General features: G+C 38.9%; 1 protein-coding gene across 4 annotated transcripts in view; it reads right to left on the bottom strand.

The window, feature by feature from the left end:
- CELSR1 (cadherin EGF LAG seven-pass G-type receptor 1) overlaps positions 1–18794 on the bottom strand; it is a 276811-nt gene that overhangs the window by 109050 nt on the left and 148967 nt on the right. For all 4 annotated transcript variants that reach the window (XM_084651571.1, XM_084651574.1, XM_084651572.1 and 1 more), the window contains exons 3-4: positions 10919–11141; positions 5307–5422 (exon numbers count right to left, since the gene is read on the bottom strand). In XM_084651571.1, the coding sequence (XP_084507697.1) occupies positions 5307–5422; positions 10919–11141 (339 nt within the window). The remainder of the gene's footprint in view (positions 1–5306; positions 5423–10918; positions 11142–18794) is intronic.

The following is an 18794-nucleotide window of genomic DNA, read 5'->3' as shown; positions in this document are numbered from 1 at the left end:
AGGATGTGGATAAATTGGAGAGAGTCCAGCGAAGGGCAACAAAAATGATTACGGGTCTGGAACACATGAGTTATGAGGAGAGGCTGAGGGAACTGGGATTGTTTAGTCTGCAGAAGAGAAGAATGAGGGAGGATTTGATAGCTGCTTTCAACTACCTGAGAGGTAGTTCCAGGGAGGATGGTTCTAGACTATTCTCAGTGGTGGAAGAGGACAGGACAAGGAGTAATGGTCTCAAGTTGCAGTGGGGGAGGTTTAGGTTGGATATTAGGAAAAACTTTTTCACTAGGAGGGTGGTGAAACACTGGAATGGTTGCCTAGGGAGGTGGCGGAATCTCCTTCCTTAGAAGTTTTTAAGGTTAGGCTTGACAAAGCCCTGGCTGGGATGATTTAATTGGGTATGGGTCCTGCTTTTGAGCAGGGGGTTGGACTAGATGACCTCCTGAGGTCCCTTCCAACCCTGATATTCTATCCAGGCCTAATACAGTACTGTATATACTGATGGTAATTTAACAAGCAAGAATTTTGAGTGTGAGTCTGTGAGTTGCTGAGTACTCTCAGTTTTACTTGAGTCTATTTTGTGGGCACACACGTAAAAGTGACTTCTGTAACACCGACGTCAGTGAAACATGTTTCTTTTTGCTTCTGCAGAACATAAAAGGAGATGTTCAGGACAAACAGAACTATTGAAAAAGTTGTCAAATGAGAACACATTGACATACGTTTTGCTGCTTTTTCTGTCATTAACAAAAGTCTGATTTCTGGTTTGAAGTGTATCTTGCTGGCTAAAAGCATATCAATGAAATCTACTTCTAATCAAGGCTGAGAAGCTGGAATCTGACAGCTCTACTGAAAGGAGTGTTACAGAAATGAAATACTTTTCTCAGAAAAATTTTTAATTTCTAACCTTGTGGTTAACCAATACAGTTTGCATCCAATCATTGTTTAAAATCAGGGTTGCTTTGTATATTGTATTTGTAAGAGTAGAGGGTGTTAAGTCAGGTATGCAAACCAGAACTACTAGCATGGTGATTATTCATTGCTGCTGTGAAGTAATGACAAAACAAACATTTGCAGCAAAAGTACATAAGGGCCTGGCAAAGTGCTTTGGCTTCCCCCCCACCGACCCCTTTTTTAAACACTTGGACAAAAGTTCCTGTTACAGAGGAAGAAGAGAAGAAAGAACATTAGACAAACTACCTATATAATAAGTCACAGAAAAAACAACTCCTCTCCCACAAGCTAACAAAGCTGATAGTTTCACATATTGAACATAAAACGTGCATTCTCCTCTACATTCATAAGTAACCTTTCACTATTCTCTTCTGTGTCTATGACTATCCCTTAAATACACTTTGATTATTCAAACAGTACAGACTACAGTTTAGTATCTGGTCTACATTTACCTTGAAAGGGGCCTCAGTCATTGATAAGCATAACGAAAAATTACGCTAGAAGTTCATAAGCAAGCTTTTGTGAAGAAAGACACATTGATCCCTAATTATTTTGTCTTGATCTCTGCTAAAAAAAAAAAAAGAAAAAAAGGTGGGACATGTTACTCCATAGGCAAAAGTGACTGCCAACATGTCCAAAACTTGCACCTTCATGTTAATTTTTACCCATAGATACAAAACAAACCATTCTCCTTCCAAAGAGAACAGCATCTCTAAATATATTGGGCCAAATTCTGCTCTCATTTGCACTGGTGCAAATCCAAATGAAACTTCATTGATTTAAATGGATTCCTCGAATATACACCAGCTGAATTTAGCCTATTCTCATTAATCTTCAGGCTGTCTTCCTAACAATCTAGTTCTTGTTTAGGCAAGCAAAGGACAGGCAATACAGAATAAAACAAAACTCTCAAAACAGGAACACATTATTTCATAACACTTATCCATTAAAAAGTTTATCTAAAAACATGCTTTTGAGCTCTGTAGGTAATAATGCAGAAATAAAACTAAAGGAATTAAACACAAAGTGCCAATGTCTGCTCACAAGTACATTGGTATAAATCAATGGAGTAAATATAAATGGATTTACAGTGGTGCATTTGCGAGCACCCACACTCCAGGGGAAGTTAGCCTTCTAATTCTCTTGGTCTTACATTTTGTAAAACTGTATTTTAAATAAAACCTAAATTGCAGACAGATGGGACCCAATAACGTCCCTTTTAAAGTAGAAAAAATTAAAATAAGAGGATTATTTCATTTTAAAAATGCATATGTTATTATATGTGCACATATATGTATAAATATACACACAAATATGCTAAAGGAGCACTCAAGGAAGATAAGGCTGTCGCAGAGAAGCTGAATGAATTCTTTGCATCAGTCTTCACTGCAGAAGATGTGAGGAAGATTGCCACACCTGAGCCATTCTTTTTAGGTACAAATCTGAGGAGGCTGAGGTGGCAATAGGAGAGGTTTCGGAACAAACTGATAAATTAATGAGTCACCAGGACCAGACGGTATTCACACAAGAATTCTGAAGGAACTCAAATAAGAAATTGCAGAACTACTAAACAGTGGTATGTAACCTATTGCTTAAGTCAGCCTCTGTTCCAGATGATTGAAGGACAGATAACATAACACTGATTTTTTAAAAAAGTTCCAGAGGCAATCATGGCAATTACAGACTAACAAGCCTAACTTCAGTACCAAGAAAACTGACTGAAACTGTAGCAAAGAACAGAATTATCAGACACGGAGTTGAACTTGATATGTTAGGAAAGAAGCAACCTGGCTTTTGTAAAGGGAAATCATGCCTCACCAATCTATTAAAATTCTTTGAGGGGGTCAATAAGCATGTGGACAAGGGTGATCCAATGGATATAGTATACTTGTACTTTCAAAAAAGCCTTTAATAGATCCCACACCAAAGGCTTTTAAGGACAGTAAGCTGTCATGAGTTAAGAGAGAAGGTCCTCTCACGGATCAGTAACTGGTTATAAAATAGGAAAAAGGGTAGGAATAAATTGTCATTTTTCACAATAGAGAGAGGAAAATAGAAGATCCCCCAAGGATCTGTACTAAGACCTGTGTTGTTCAACATATTCATAAATGATCTGGAAAAAAGGGTGAACAGTGAGGTGCCAAAATTTGCAGACAATACAAAATTATTCAAGATAGTTAAGTGCGAAGCTGAGTGCGAAGAGTTACAAAAGGATCTCAAAAAACTGGGTGACTGGGCAACAAAACGGCAGATGAAATTCAAGGTTGATATGTGCAAAGTAATGCACATTGGAAAACATAATCCCAGCTATATATACAACATGTTGGGGTCTAGATTAGCTGTTACTAGTCACGAAAGAGATCTTGGAGTCATCATGGATAGTTCTCTGAAAACATCTGTTCAATGTGTAGTGGCAGTTTAAAAAACTAACAGAATGTTAGGAACCACTGGAAAAAGGATAGCTAGTAAGACAGACAATATAATGCCACTATATAAATCCGTGTGTGCAGTTCTGGGAGCCCCATCTCACAAAAGATACATTGTATTAGAATTGGAAAAGGTACAGAGAAGGGCAACAAAAATGATCAGGGTTATGAAACAGCTTCCATATAAGAAGAATTAAAAGACTGGGACTCTTCAGTTTAGAAAAGAGATGACTAAGGAGAAATATGACGGAAATCATGAATGGTGTGAAGAAAGTGAATAAGAAAGTGTTATTTTCCCCTTCACACAACACACAAACCAAGGGTCACCAGTGCTTAATTTGTGCTAGGGCTGAGCCCTGACACCTCTAGGCTTGGCAGTTTGTTGCCCTGGCACCTCTGGGCTTGCCACATCAGTTATGAAAGTAAAAAAAATTTCTTGAGCCCAGGCACCTCTTTCATTGCAAATTAAGCACTGGGGGGGGGGGTGGTCACCCAATGAAATTAATAGGCAGCAGCTTTAAAACAAACAAAAGGAACTACTTGGAGGTGCAACTAGCTTGGAGGTGCAATATATATATATATATATATATATATATATATACTTGGAGTATATATATATATACTTGGAGGTGCAACTAGCTTGGAGGTGCAATATATATATATATATGCTTCAGGGAACTTTACTGACAATAATGTTTATTGACAACAGAATACAGAGTGATAATTTTTTTTCTTCTATCTCACTTTTAATTTTTTCCTTTCTCTGAGGAATAATTTTTGGATAACATGTATACAGTACATTTCCTTGGTGGTGCATTAGAACATCAATAACAGTCTTTAATCACATAAAATAATGATAACACTAATTAAAAAACAAACCAAAAAACCCCCCCACACATTGGTGAGGGGGCCAACTTTCAGCCTAGAGATAATCTTTTACTCCAGAGTTATAAATGCCCTATGGGCTTTATAACTGGTATGCTGACGAGCCCTTATCTACACAGTGGGTGCCACCGTTATAATATGAAGACTGCCACAAGCTGAAATATTTTACTAATCTCGTCACACATTATGTCATGAGAGTTACTGACTATGCAGGATCTGCAGCTTAACGCTCCATCTAATTAAAAGGATTACGAGTAGTAATAATTAACTATAGCAGATGAGCACCTATGAATATGAAAGAACAATGACTCATCTTTAAATGTTTGAATGCTATGGGAGTTTATAGTGAACAGTTGCCTACCAAAAAGCACCTCTTCCAAAATATCAGTCTTCACTTTATAAGAACCAAGCAGGTACTTGATGTGTAGTAACACTGTCAGTTCTCTTCTCAAGCTCATAGCTCTCTTTAATCTTCCCTTCTACTTAGAAATGCTGAATTATTGATATTGCCCAACAAATAGAAAGATCGTGCACTCTCTTTTCCAGCCTTATGTCCAAGGAGTGAGAGATTGATCTGATATCTAAAGCCCTCTGTTCCTCTAAGTCCCAATTCTATTCCCATTGAAACCAAGAGGAGTTTTTCAAAGGACTTCAGTGGGATTTGGATCATGCCCTCGGTGTGTTGTTCAGTAGTTAAAATGGTTTGATAAATGCCCTGTGTTTTAACAGTTGATGATGGAAGAGCTGCTGAAGCCGAACCACAAAAAAATAAAGAATACAAGAAAAGAAAGTAAAAAGATCTCGGTAAATGAACTATTATACAATACAATTGTGCAATGTTAATCATTTGTACAGAAGAGCAATAAGTTTTAAACTCAATTAAAATCTTTAATTTGGGATCTATGAATCAATCTAAGAAACCACATAAAATCTTTAATTAATGAGGTTCATTTCAAAATGCAGTGAGATGTTCTCTTCACCATAAAGTTATTGCTAGTATTTACATATAAAAGTATCAAACTAAATGGGCAAGGAACACCTTACCTGCAGAGAATGTTAGTTGGATCTGTTCTTCAATGATCTCAAGAGCAATAAAGTCATGCTTCTCATTAAAACGTCCATTGTAGAGGAGTAGAGCATTCCTTTCTCTGGTTGCAAACCTGTAACATGCAGACACAAATTTCATATTTAATGATCTACAAAGTGAAGAACATACAATCCAGCCACTCTGAAAATAGACAACATAAAAACTACCAGTCACCATGATCTCAGGACAGAATGCAGCACTGTAACTGCATAATGCATCTATCTTAAAATTAATTCTCATTACCCCTTTCGTCAGCAAATAATAAAATTAAGATAATTAGCAATACATATTATTTTGAACTCTACAGGAGTCGGCAAGACAGAACCTACAGAGGATCTGGCTTATTCTTTGAATAGCTCTGATGAAAAAGAAGGTACTGAAAATGAGTAAAATCACAAATACACTGAATTCTGAGGGAGGACCTTCCAGTGGTCAGAATGGACTCAACTATTATTCTTTGTTGAGTGTCCAAAAGTATGGAATGCTTACAGCCTAAATTCAAAGTGATGCAGTGAGGGTCATACATAGATGAAAAAGAGTTGAGGAGGGGAAAGACAAGACTTAATAATGTCACATGGTTAATCAGGGCTTGATCCTGCACCAGTCAAGTCAATTGAGATTAAGGCAAATTCACGCATTTTGATGATTCCATTAAGTTAGTTGGGCTTTTCTTAATATTTAATGTCATGTTCTCTAATCTCAAGAATTGTATGCTCCAGAAGCAGGAGGGGTTTCCGCTTTTGTGCTAGGAAATAACTGATAGCCCTAGCTTTAGAAAAGCCTAGTTTTGGCCTCTGCAGCTCCTTTAAAATTTGGGTAGGGCTCATTATGAAATTCTTCAAATTTATCTATAACCAATGTTAATGTGTGAAGAAAAACAGAAGTCATCGGAAGTTTTTACAATTCTAAACAGTAGTAGTCTGCATTGATTCTGTATCACCAGCCTCTAGAAAGCTTTGTGACCTAAAAGCTTGGGGTGATCTAAAATAACCCACTTGTCTTATAAGTCTATGAAAGACAAATTTGAATTCAAAGCTCTGTTCCATGGAAAGACGAAATGGCCTCTACCATAGTGCATGCAATGTGGCACCAATTAGTGGGGCTCTTGTGGAACAAAATGACCACAATTTTCTGAATCCTGACTCTAGAGAATTAGGAAGAGGCAGGTATTTCAGAGCACTGTGTCCTGGCATCTTCATTTTCCAGAACATAGTTTAATTCTTAACAAGACATATAGGTTATACTTACCATATGTTCTCCCTAAAGAGACAGATGCCAGATCAGAGCTGGCTAGAAACCAGAATTTCCATTCTGTGGGAAAATATGACATTTCAGGGGGCAAAACTGTACCAAATCAGAACAAAAAGCTGAAATTCTGAAGTTTCTCATGAAACAAAATTTAAAAAAATTTGGATTGGGGCAACTGAAATGTGTCATTTTGTTACGGTAAAATGTGTCATTTTGATTTTATAGTTGTATTTAATTTTGTTTAAACATTTACATTATATTCACCTATTAAATATTATATTTTATATATGAATGCAGCATTAAAATTAATATTGTACTATAAAACAGAATTAGAAATGAAATAAGCCAAAATGACAAAATTAAAATGAAATGTATCAATATTATCCAAATGAGATGATAAAAGTCCTGTAGAAAATACATCAAAACTGCCATATTCCGATGAAATGTTGCAATTTTGACTGAACTGTACTTTTTGGGATAAAACTGTTCCATCAAAACAATTTTGACCAGCTCTAAACAGAATATATCTAAAGAAAAGAGGAAAGAAAAAAGAAATCACTTGCTTTCCTAGAGGGCAGAAGTGATTAGTTAGTTGAATAACAGTGTCAACTTCATATTTCTGTCTGAAAATGTTACTAGGAACTACTAATAAGAGTACTATAACTGCACATGGGTAAAATATATTTTTTTCTATTTTTTTCCGTTTGTTTACCTTGTGCATTTAACAATACTTTGTATATATTTGGTTTCACTGTTCTGTTGATGGTCAATTGAACTTCCTGTCTCATGCACTGGCAATTTGGTGTTCTTGCTTTAGCTCTCTTTGCTGCAAAGAGCTGTATATACACATCAGCTGGGGAGCAGAAAAACACCTGTCATTTTTTTTAAAGGGAAGGTTTTGCTTCTTTGTTTTGTTTTACGTTCAGGAGATACTACCTACTGGGTGCTTTACCAGGGACTGGAATTGTTTTAAATAGATCTTTTTAAAAAAATCAGTTGACAATTCTCTTTAAGTGAGACTGAATGATTAAGAACTGTTGGTAGAGGAGAGATGGAGAGGAGGTGGGGTACATCTAATAAATGTCCCAAAATAACAGTGAGATTTAGCATGCAGAAATAGGGTATGTGGTAAATAAGCATCTGACTACTTGTTCGCTTTCCTTTTCCCTTCTGTAAGAACATATGGTGAGTATAATTTATATGTTCCAAACCATCTAAATGCTTGGAATGCCTCATTAGCTTGTAACATAGTCAGTGAACATATGGGTTATTTTTAAAATCCCATTTTAGTCATGAGGGTGAACTAGACAAACCTCGCACTCTTTGACCTCTCGGGGGAAAGTGGGGTTGAGGGACGCTAGACACCCTGAGATAATAGGAATATTCACAAATCAAAAAATATGTAATGGCAAATCCTTTGTCTAGCCAAAACTTCTACTTCTTGATTATCCTGAAGTAATGTTTCCCTCCTGTGTTGGAGGAGAATAAGGGGCATGAAAATACTCAGCATAAAATCTAAAAGCCCATATAGTTCATCATCCGGACCCATATAGGGACAAATTCTGTGCTAATTTATATCCTGTGTAATGCCATAAAGCTAATGGGGTTGCATGGTATTTATTTCAGCACCAAATATGCCTGTTGAGTTTTTAAAGATTTTGAAGTGGCTGCCTGGAAAACTATGATGCTAAGCCTTACTGTTTGCTGTTTCCCAAGAAGTCCCACAGGTGAGTATGAGCCATTCTAACCTGCAGCAGAACAGTTTCGCACACCACACTTTGAGAATCTTCCTGGAAGCCTGTAAAATGACACCATGCACTGCGGGAACAATTTTCTGGTAGTACAGGAGCTGAGCTGGCAGCCTGCCTCCAACACTCCCTTTGCATTTCATGTAAATCTGACAGTTCCAAGCCCTTTTTTTCCCCTCAGCTTTCTCTTGTCTAGCAGAGTTGATGCTTGAAAACCTTATTTGGTTTTGAGATCTAATTTTGATCAGGATCAATGCAAAGCCATTATATATATTCTTCACAGTTTTTGCAACCTTCCATACTAACCCTGATAAGTTATATTTATTGTAACTGCATGCTTTGATTTAACCATGGTTTCAAGACTCCACAAAAAAAATGTGACCACTGTAGTGTTAAGGCAAGATCAAGAGTAAAATGTAAACATTCTGCAAAGAAGCAGCAAGCCATGCTTGAGTGTATAACAAGAACAAACTAACTTTGAGGGTTTTTTTAGACTAAGTAAAGTGATTGATTTTAGCTAACTCAATAGCTAACATGAACCTCTTTTTCTAATCTAAGCAAACAACCAAATCTTCTTGTTGTTTTTATCCATACTAGCTAACTCCAATCCTTTTACTGGTGTAGACGCAGCTGTCATAAATCTAAAGGGAAGGGTAACCACCTTTCTGTATACAGTGCTATAAAATCCCTCCTGGCCAGAGGCAACAGCCTGTTACCTATAAAGGGTTAAGAAGCTCAGCTAACCTGGCTGGCACCTGACCCAAAGGACTAATAAGGGAACAAGATACTTTCAAATCTTGGGCGGGGGGGGGGGGGGGGGGGAAAGGCTTTTGTTTGTGCTCTTTGTTTACGTGTTGTTCTGCCTTGGGACTGAGAAAGGCCACACAGAAATCCATCTTCTCCAACCCATCCTAAACCAATATTGCAACCAGTATAGGTAAGCCAGGCAAGGCGGATTAGTTTATCTTTTGTTTTATGTGAATCTTCCCTGTGTTAAGAGGGAGGTTTATTCCTGTTTTCTGTAACTTTAAGGTTTGCTCAGAGGGGGATTCTCTGTGTTTTGAATCTGAATACCCTATAAAGTATTTTCCATCCTGATTTTACAGATGTGATTCTTTTACCTTTTCTTTAATTAAAATTCTTCTTTTAAGAACCTGATTGATTTTTCATTGTTCTTAAGATCCAAGGGTTTGGGTCCGTGTTCACCTGTACAAATTGGTGAGGATTATTATCAAGCCTTCCCCAGGAAAGGGGTTGTAGGGCTTGGGGGGGGATATTTTGGGGAAAGACGTCTCCAAGTGGTCTCTTTCCCTGTTCTTTGTTTAAAACGCTTGGTGGTGGCAGCATACTGTTCAAGACCAAGGCAAAGTTTGTACCTTGGGGAAGTTTTCAACCTAAACTGGTAAGAATAAGCTTAGGGGGTCTTTCAGGTCTGTACCCTAGAGTTCAGAGTGGGGAAGGAACCCTGACAGCAGCTTAGCACATTTTACCTTTACTCAGCCCAAGTCAACCTTTGGCCAGCTAAATCATGGTAAAATCGACCTTCAAAGCATTATTCTCCCAATCCTTGGAGCTCACAGAGATCCTTGGGTGAGCTTGTGCATTCATACACAGGGAGAAGGAGATTAGGCCAGGAGGAGGTGGTCTGGGAGCAGAGACAGATGCCATCACCTTCCTGCTCAAAGTGTGCAGGGGCTATGCCATAAAGTTAATGCAGCCTACGGCAACAATGAATTTTATGCAGCTGCATCTGTCCCTGTGCTATACAACCCTCTTTGTAGGAGTACCAGCAGCAGCAGAGGGTGGCAGAAGGAGCCAGCAACCCCAGCACAGCTGGGTGCCCCCACTGGTGATCAGCACACACACAAAAGTGGGCAGCACTAGTTGGGTAGAGGCATGGCCAGGCCAATTGTGGCACATCCTGTTTTAATCCATCTCCTCTCCAGCCTCTGCCAGCTGCAAACTGAATATGTCCTCCTCCAGCAGAATCCCACATTTCCTCTCTCCAGGCACAGTGTCTCCTGCTGGCACAACTGTGCCCTCCAGAGCCATGAGGGCTTAAAGGAGCCCATTCCCTCTATCTGTCTACAGGATTTTGCAATACTTCAGTACAAAAAAACCCTACACAAAACAAAATACTGATCTGTGTGGCAGAGGAGCTGAATATTCTGAAAGTGTAAAGTTTTATGATTGGAGGGACACAGTCAGCACTTCATATTAGATACAACAAGACTGCTTTTAATTCCTGCCCACAGTCCGGCTTTCAAATAATGCTCTTCGGGGCAGGGACCATCTAACTACTCTGGGTTCGTACAGTGCCAAGCACAATGGGGCCCCACTCCTGGCTACCTTTGGGACAACACCATAATAAACATGATTACTAATAATCTCAAGTAGCATGGTTCTAATTCTGCTCCCGTAGGAGTCGATGGCAGACTTCCCACAGTAACCACTTTCCCACATATTTAACTCTGGGGGCTACAAATATACAACAACATTTGGCCCTAAATCCAAATCAAGGAGAGATTTGAACTGAATCCTTTCCTATCAAGACAGAAGGGAAACAAACTTACATGAGGGAAATAGTGAAATGGAAGCGCTGCCTTAACCCTTTGAAGGTGACAAAGGACTGTGGAGGGAAGCTTCTTGTTGTCATCTCACAATAAGGTCTCTCGTACTCTCCTGGGGGACACTCGCATTTGAAACCTCCTACTAGCAGATTAACACAGGTTCCTCCATTTTTACAGACTCCCGGCACGCAGCGGCCAGAGCGGGCATTCACTTCGCAAAACTCGCCTGGAAGAAGAAGAAACAAAGATCAGCAGGAAACACTTGGCGCTAGATTCCAACTAAACAACGAATTCCCAGAGATACCAGTGAAGGAGATCAGTTATTATTGCCTAAAAAAAAAAAAAGCTAACATTTTTAAATGTCTGAACATCAAATTAAGTAGTTGTAATTGTAGCAGAGTGTATGTACATGCCGCACTGTTTCTCAAATTTTAATTCTCTGCATAGTTCAGGATATTGTTTCCTGAGTGATCCTTTCTCAAATACTTCACAATGCTGGCTCTAATTTTTAGATTTCTAGGCTGCTTTCAGAACTGGTGATAAATATATATCAGGAAGAAGGTGACGTTGTCATGTAAAAACCTGAACACCTCCTGCCAGCTAAAAAATGTGTCAATGGTTACAGCATTTGATATTGTTTTCAACCACCCAGGATCAAATGTTCACTCCCAACTGTGAATGGTGTAAATAGATAAGTGTTGCATTTCCCCTTTAATGGAATTCAGTTTTACTGCAGGTGTCACTGACAAGGCACAACTGAGCCAGGAATGTAACATTTTTAAAGTGTGTGCATTTATATAAAGAATGGGCAGGATACAGGTGACATGCATAGCGCTTCCATTTTTTTTCCAGAGTGTCCTTCTGACATTTACCTCACTTTCCAAACAACTACACAGTCAAGTCATTCAGTTGCTAAGAGACATGTATACTGATTTACAAACTCCTTAAGGTTTTTATCTTCAAATGCTGTAATTTTATTCCCTACCAAACCCCACCCCCACCCTATATTAAGATCTTAAACACTCAAATTTCAGGAAATAACAAAGGTAAGTTTGTACACACAACCTTAGCCCTAACAACTTTTGCACATGCATTAAAAGTTGGTCAAGATTTTCAAAAATGCTTCATGAGTTTGCAGTTTCCAAGGTCTGTAGGACACATTCTTGAGCCCCTTTATACAATACAAAATCTGCAGAGGCTGACGCAAAGGCTGCTGCAGAATTAACTGTTCTACAGAAAATGAGTTCTCTCTCTGTGTTAATTATTTAAAATTTATCTATCAGAATGTGGGTTGTGAGGTAACTACTGTTGTTATGCTTGATTATATCCACCCAGCTCCTGCATGTAAAAAGTGTTCATAGAAACTAAAGTGGGTTTATAAAATTAAATTAATCCCAGAAACAGTGCCAGATAACTAAACATAGAGCAAAGCTATATGGCACAACTCAACTGACAAAAGAAGTTTCCAACACTATAATATTTGCATAAATACTAGTCACAGGTCTATATAATTACATTACTTCAACCCAAAAGGAAAACTTTGTAAGCGCATTCCTAAAGAATTCAAAACAATATTTAAGGAACTATGTCTTTCACACATAAAAAACACAGTAGCATACACAAGTATACCATTATCACTCAGCAAGTCAAATTCAGACCTGTAGAAGAGGATACAACTCCAGTACAGCCTACAACATCATATCTGAATTTAGCTCAGTCAGTGCCTATATTGCTGATTATAATAGGAGTTATCAAACAGCTGCCTAAAACAGGTATCTGTAAGCGCCTGCTTGGAAACAATCAGAAAATTGGTGTCTTAAAAAGTATCTGTTGTGAGGCATGTTAGATCTAACCAAACAACTCTGTTCCAGGGTTGCCAAATATTTGTAAAAATTGGAATTATACTCTGCCTCTTCCCCAAGGCCCTGCCCCGTCGCATCCGCCTCTTCCCCCCTTGCCTCTGCCGCTCACTGGATCGTCTCCACCTCTCTCCTTCTGCCCCGGGGCTGGGATGGGAGCTGCTTCAGCCTGACAAGGAGCCTGCCTGCAAGTAGGAGGTGGCCGCAGCAGAGCAGGGGCTGGCATGGATTAATGACCTGGCACCTCTCCCCACCCCGGGGTAACCAGACTTTTGGTGTCAGGTCAGGACATCTGACAGAACACTCATAGGTCCCCTTTTTGACCGGACATTCCAGTTGAAAACTGGGCACCTGGCAACCCGAAATGGCACCCAGACACAAAAGCCAAAACCCAGACTGTCCAGATAAAACCCTAAAAAGGTTTTCCCTAAAAAGGAATCTTTCACACAAATCTAAAAACAGCAAAAGCAACAATCCCTCAACCAGAAGATAAAAATCAAGGTCTCAATTCAGAAAAGCATCACTGCTGAGGAAAGCACTTAAGCTAGAGCTTACCTTTAAGCATGTGCTTTTCTGAAGCAGGGCCCAAGTTCCTAAACTCTCATTTTATCAAGTTATTATTAGAATTCTGAAACAAACCCTTGAAAAATCCCTTCCTACTTCCCACTACCATCTGTGGACACCAGTTTAGACAGGATTATCTGAATGGATACCCAGCATTAGCGAAGCAAGGAGGTCAGGTAGATTACAATGATACACAGCATGGTTCCCTCATAAGAAATTACTATAAATCTGTGTACTTGGTGAGAAAACAACTCTCAGGTGCGGTGCTGAATATGAAGGAACAAAATAATCAAACAAACAAGTTTACAAAGAAGACATTAAGGAATGCATTTACTGGTGAGTTGCTTTATAACCACAAAAATAATGAGGAGTCCTTGTGGCACCTTAGAGACTAACAAATTTATTTGGGCATAAGCTTTCATGGGTTAGAACCCACTTCATCAGATGCATGGAGTGAAAATAAGGAGCAGGTATAAATACATGAAAGGATGGGGGATGCTTTACCAAGCGTGAGGTCAGTCTAATGAGATAAATCAATTAACTGGGAGTGGTTGGGTCATTACAAAACCTAAACTTAATTTCCCCAATACTAATTTCTCTCTACTGTTACTCACACCTTCTTGTCAACTGACTGTAATGGGCCACTCTCTTACCACTTCAAAAGTTATTTTGCCTCCCTTGATTTCCTGCTGTTAATTGATTTATCTCATTAGACTGACCTCACACTTGGTAAAGCAACCCCCATCCTTTCATGTATTTATACCTGCTCCTGTATTTTCACTCCATGCACCTGATGAAGGGGGTTCTAACCCACGAAGGCTTATGCCCAAATAAATTTGTTAGCCTCTAAGGTGCCACAAGGACTCCTCGTTATTTTTGCTGATACAGAGTAACACTTCTACCACTCTGAAATTTATAACCACAGGCTCCCTCTCCACCCCAACAATCAGAGCCCAAGGTCCAGCCTGAGTTGCAACTTGAAAGCACTGTCCACAGAGCTGTTTTTAGGGCATTAGCGGGAGCCCCGCTTACCCAAGTCTGTTGACCTAGCAATGTAGGAAGGGAGGCTCGCTTCTGCAATCTGGATAGATCTACCCAAAGACAACTCACCCCTCTTGTGTACTGAAACTCTTCAAGAATTAGAATTACACATTTTCTGCATAAAAGACTAAGCATGGGCTTGCCCCATTTTAAAAGGGGTAGGATATTTAACAATATAAATCTCCAACTCCAAATGGAGTGGAATCCTCAAGGCCTGCTGAAAAGAGAACGATACACTTGACAAAAGCAAACAAGGCGCAGAGCTGAACACAAACAGACATGACACAGACAAACGGGGGGATTGTTTCCATTCTGACATGCTGTTGGAACACCATGGCAATACAGAGGGTTCTCATAATATAAGAGTCTAAGGCTGCATTCATTAATCCTTCTTTATTCTTCTATGCAGCAAGAGTGCATAGACACAGTAGATTGCTAGGTTAGATACAAGTATAATTCCTATTTATAGCAGACAAATGTAAAACCATTTAATAAACAAGAGAAAGAGTGATCTTGTCTGAAACTGGGGATCTGCAGTGGTGATGAGAGAACTAGGGGATCTGCACTGTAATGAGGAATGGCTGCTGCAGCCTGTGCTTATAGTTTAATAGTCTGGTTTATGACTCAGCCAATCTACCCCCGACCTTTTCTCTATTAAAGTAATTTAATATTTTCTACATTTTTCGTATTTGGAGACTCCCTGAACATACTACTTATGTAACACAGCTCCATGAAATCCAGGCAGGAGGTGTAATGCTACAGTGACCTAGAGTGTTCACCTTTGGATAATTCTGCCTTATGTGTGGCTATCATCCCTCATGCAGACTTTTGGACTTTGAGAAATCTTTAATAAGAGCCAGCAACCAGACCACTATAAGTCAATCAATTTGTAAACACCTAGAGGATTATAAAGTTATACGGAATAGTCAGAATGTATTTCTTAAGAACAAATCAAGCCAAACCAGCCTAAATTCCTTCTTTGACAGAGTAACTGGCCTAGTGGATGGGAGAAAGCAACACACATGATATATCTTGATTTTAATAAGGCTTTTGACTCAATCCCGCATGACCTTCTAATAAGCAAACTAGGGACATGTGAAATTTCTATAAGGTGGGTGCACAACTGGTTGAAAGACCTATTCAAAGAACAGTTATTAATGGTTCACTGTCAAACTGGGAGAATGGAAGGGGGTATCTAGAGGGGTCCTGCAGAGGTCAGTCCTGGGTCTGGTACTATTCAATATTTTCCTTAATGACTTGGATAATGGAGTAGAAAGTATGCTTATAAAATTTGCAAATTATACCAAACTGGAAGAGGCTGCTTGCACTTTGGAGGGAAGGATTAGAATTCAAAAACAACCTTGATCATTTAGGTTATGTCCACACTGCAATTAGACATGCAGGGCTGGCCCATGACAGCTGACTTGGGCTCATGGAGCTGTTTAACTGCAGTGTACATGTTCAGGCTTGGGCTGCAGCCTGAGCTCCGGGACTCTCCCACTTCTCAGGGTCCTGGAACCCAGTTCCAGCCCAAGCCCAAACATCTATAGTGCAATTAAACAGCCCCTTAGCCTGAGCTGAGCAAGCCTAAGTCAGTTGGCATGGGCCAGACGTGGGTGTCTAATTTCAGTGTAAACATATCCTTAGAGAACTGGTTTGAAATAAAAAAGATGGAATTCAATAAACACAGTGAAAAGTACTTCACTTTGGAACAAAATATGAAATGCATAACTAAAAAATGGGGACTAACTGGCTAGTGGTAGTACTGTTGAAAAAGATGTGGGGGGCTAAAGTGTATCACAAATTAAGTAAGAGTTAACAGTGTGATGCAGTTGCAGAAAAGTCCAATATCATTCTGGGATGTATTAACAGGAGTGTTGTATGTCAGACATGGAAGGTAATTGTTCTGCTCTACTTGGCACTGGTGAGGCCTCAGATGCAGTACTGTGTCCAATTCTGGGTGCCACACTTTAGGAAAGATATGGACAAACTTGACATAGTCCAGAGAAGAGCAACAAAAATGATAATAGGTTTAGAAAACCTGACCTATGAGGAACAGTTCTAAAAAAAAACCTGGCATATTTAGTCCTGAGAAAAGATGACTGAGGGGGGAACCCGATAACAGTCTTCAAATATGTGAAGGGCTGTTATAAAGAGGACAGTAATCAATTGTTCTCCATGTCCACTGAAGGTAGTACCAGAAGCAATGGGCTTAATCAGCAGCAAGGGAGATTTAGGTTAGATATTAGGAAAAACTTTCTAACTATAAGGATAGTTAAGTACTGAAATAGGTCCTCAGAGCAGGGCGCTGGACTTGATGACCTCTCGAGGTCCCTTCCAGCCCTACATTTCTATGATTCTTTAAGGTATAGTAAATACATTTTCTGATAAAATTTAAAAGAATTTTGCATTTGTGTTAATAAAATAAAGTATTCTGATATGTGGCAATGGGAATGGTATAACAACAAGCAGAAAAGAAAAGAGAAGGAAATGTCACTGCCTAGTCAAAGTGCTTTTTTTTGATCTCCTACTGAAGGGTTCTACTCTATAACCAAATCAAGTAATTACCGATTGTCTTACCAGATCTATCTCTCTGTAAGATATGGTAGGTGCTAAAGGATTTAAAGAAACAAATAATAATGATGATGGTAAAAATTAAAAGAAACAAACCATGGAGAAATTAGTTCTTTGAAAATTGAGAGAATAAACCCTTAATTGCAAATAAGCAGAAACACTAGCTTTCGATTATCAAACTGTATACTAATTTGAATCAATGAATGAGTCTGCAGAAAAGCTCCGGGTTTGGTTAGTTAACTTGATTCTACAATGACAAAGCATAAAGTCAGCTACTTTTCTATAAACAACAATGTAATGACATTGGAAAAAAAACAAGAAAGTATTCTAAAAGCTTAAATCAGATACTTCAGATCTCTCATTCTATGTACCATTCTATGACTGTTTTAACGGGAAATACCATGTTAAACAAGAGTTAGCATGAACCAGCAGGTCTGCACTGAATTGCTTTTTTCACTTTTTCTTTTCCATTATGCTCTGGATACATATTAATTTTTCACGCAGGATCTGTAACTGCTTCACCTGAGCTACAGGCAGCTTGGTAAGTTGACTGCAACTGCAGGTCTAAGAAGAAATACATTCTTTCAGTATGTTAATGGAAAGGAGAAACAACAAGGAATAGGGCATCAAAATTCTTTCAAAAAGAAATTCCCCGTGACCAGTTTTCTTGAAGATTTGTGTGCAAATCTCCTTTACATCTTAAATATTATACCAAAAAATGCCTCTTCCTCTAACAAATACAACTGAAAAATGGTTCTGGTGATGGTACTGAAACAATTTGCACAACAAACAAAGCAACCATAAAAATAAAAGGGGGAAATCCTCCCAGAGCAATAAATATCCATTTTTAAAATCTACTCCATTAATGTGAAGTCTTCACTCCTTCTGAACTTTGTATTGGTTGGCAGAAAGCCTAAGTAACATGAACGCTCAGGGGAGAGATAACCAAGCAATAAAATCTCTAAAGCAGGAATCTTAAAGTTCTATATAACACTAAAAAAGATTAGAATTCCATTAGAATCTCATCAGGCCTCCAAGTTAAACATTGATAGGCTGAGTGAATAGCCACTACAAGGACTTGGTGGTATACAGTTACAGTAAGCAAAGAAAGTGACTGTTTTAGTAATTCCAATCTTGTTGATACCTGTTTAGAAGTGAGTGACACTCTTTGCAGAGGCAAGTAAGACCATGTCCAACAAAATGAACAAAGAATATGTGATGTGCAACCTGTAAAAGGAAATTTTTCCTTTCCAATCTACTCTGCAGGTATCTAGTTTATATTCTCCACTCATTTCATATACAGGAGTAGTGCAGAACATGCACCAGAGATCTGTACTGGGGATCAGAGATACCTGGAGGAAAATTTATGCCTGTTGACACGATACACAGAGCCAAATTCATGACTTCACTGACTCCGCCAGGCATGAATCTAGCTCTCAGTGTAGACTGGAGTGGAGAATTTTGCTCTAGCTCTGGGTATGTTTCATCTACAAATTAAAACATTGCAAAAATCTTTCTTCCAACTTTATGAAAAAAACCATACAGCAGTGAAGCGGAGAAAATGACCACGCCAGCCCTCTGGAATGAAGAGGATGGATTCTGGGGTGTAGACACTGTCAGAGGACTGGTGAATGTGAAAGCCAAGAATAACAAAAGGAAAGACACACACACACACACACAATCGTGTCTCCTCTATAGTCTATGGCAGGGGTCGACAACCTTTCAGAAGTGGTGTGCCGAGTCTCCATTTATTCACTCTAATTTAAGGTTTCGCATGCCAGTCATACATTTTAACGGTTTTAGAAGGTCTCTTTCTATAAGTCTATAAGATATAACTAAAC

The sequence above is a fragment of the Lepidochelys olivacea genome (assembly GCF_965140295.1).
Source record: "Lepidochelys olivacea isolate rLepOli2 genome assembly, chromosome: 1".
NCBI classification, from domain to species: Eukaryota; Metazoa; Chordata; order Testudines; family Cheloniidae; genus Lepidochelys; species Lepidochelys olivacea.
The sequence above is the reverse complement of the archived record's forward strand: the minus strand, read 5'-3'. Positions and strand labels throughout refer to the sequence as shown.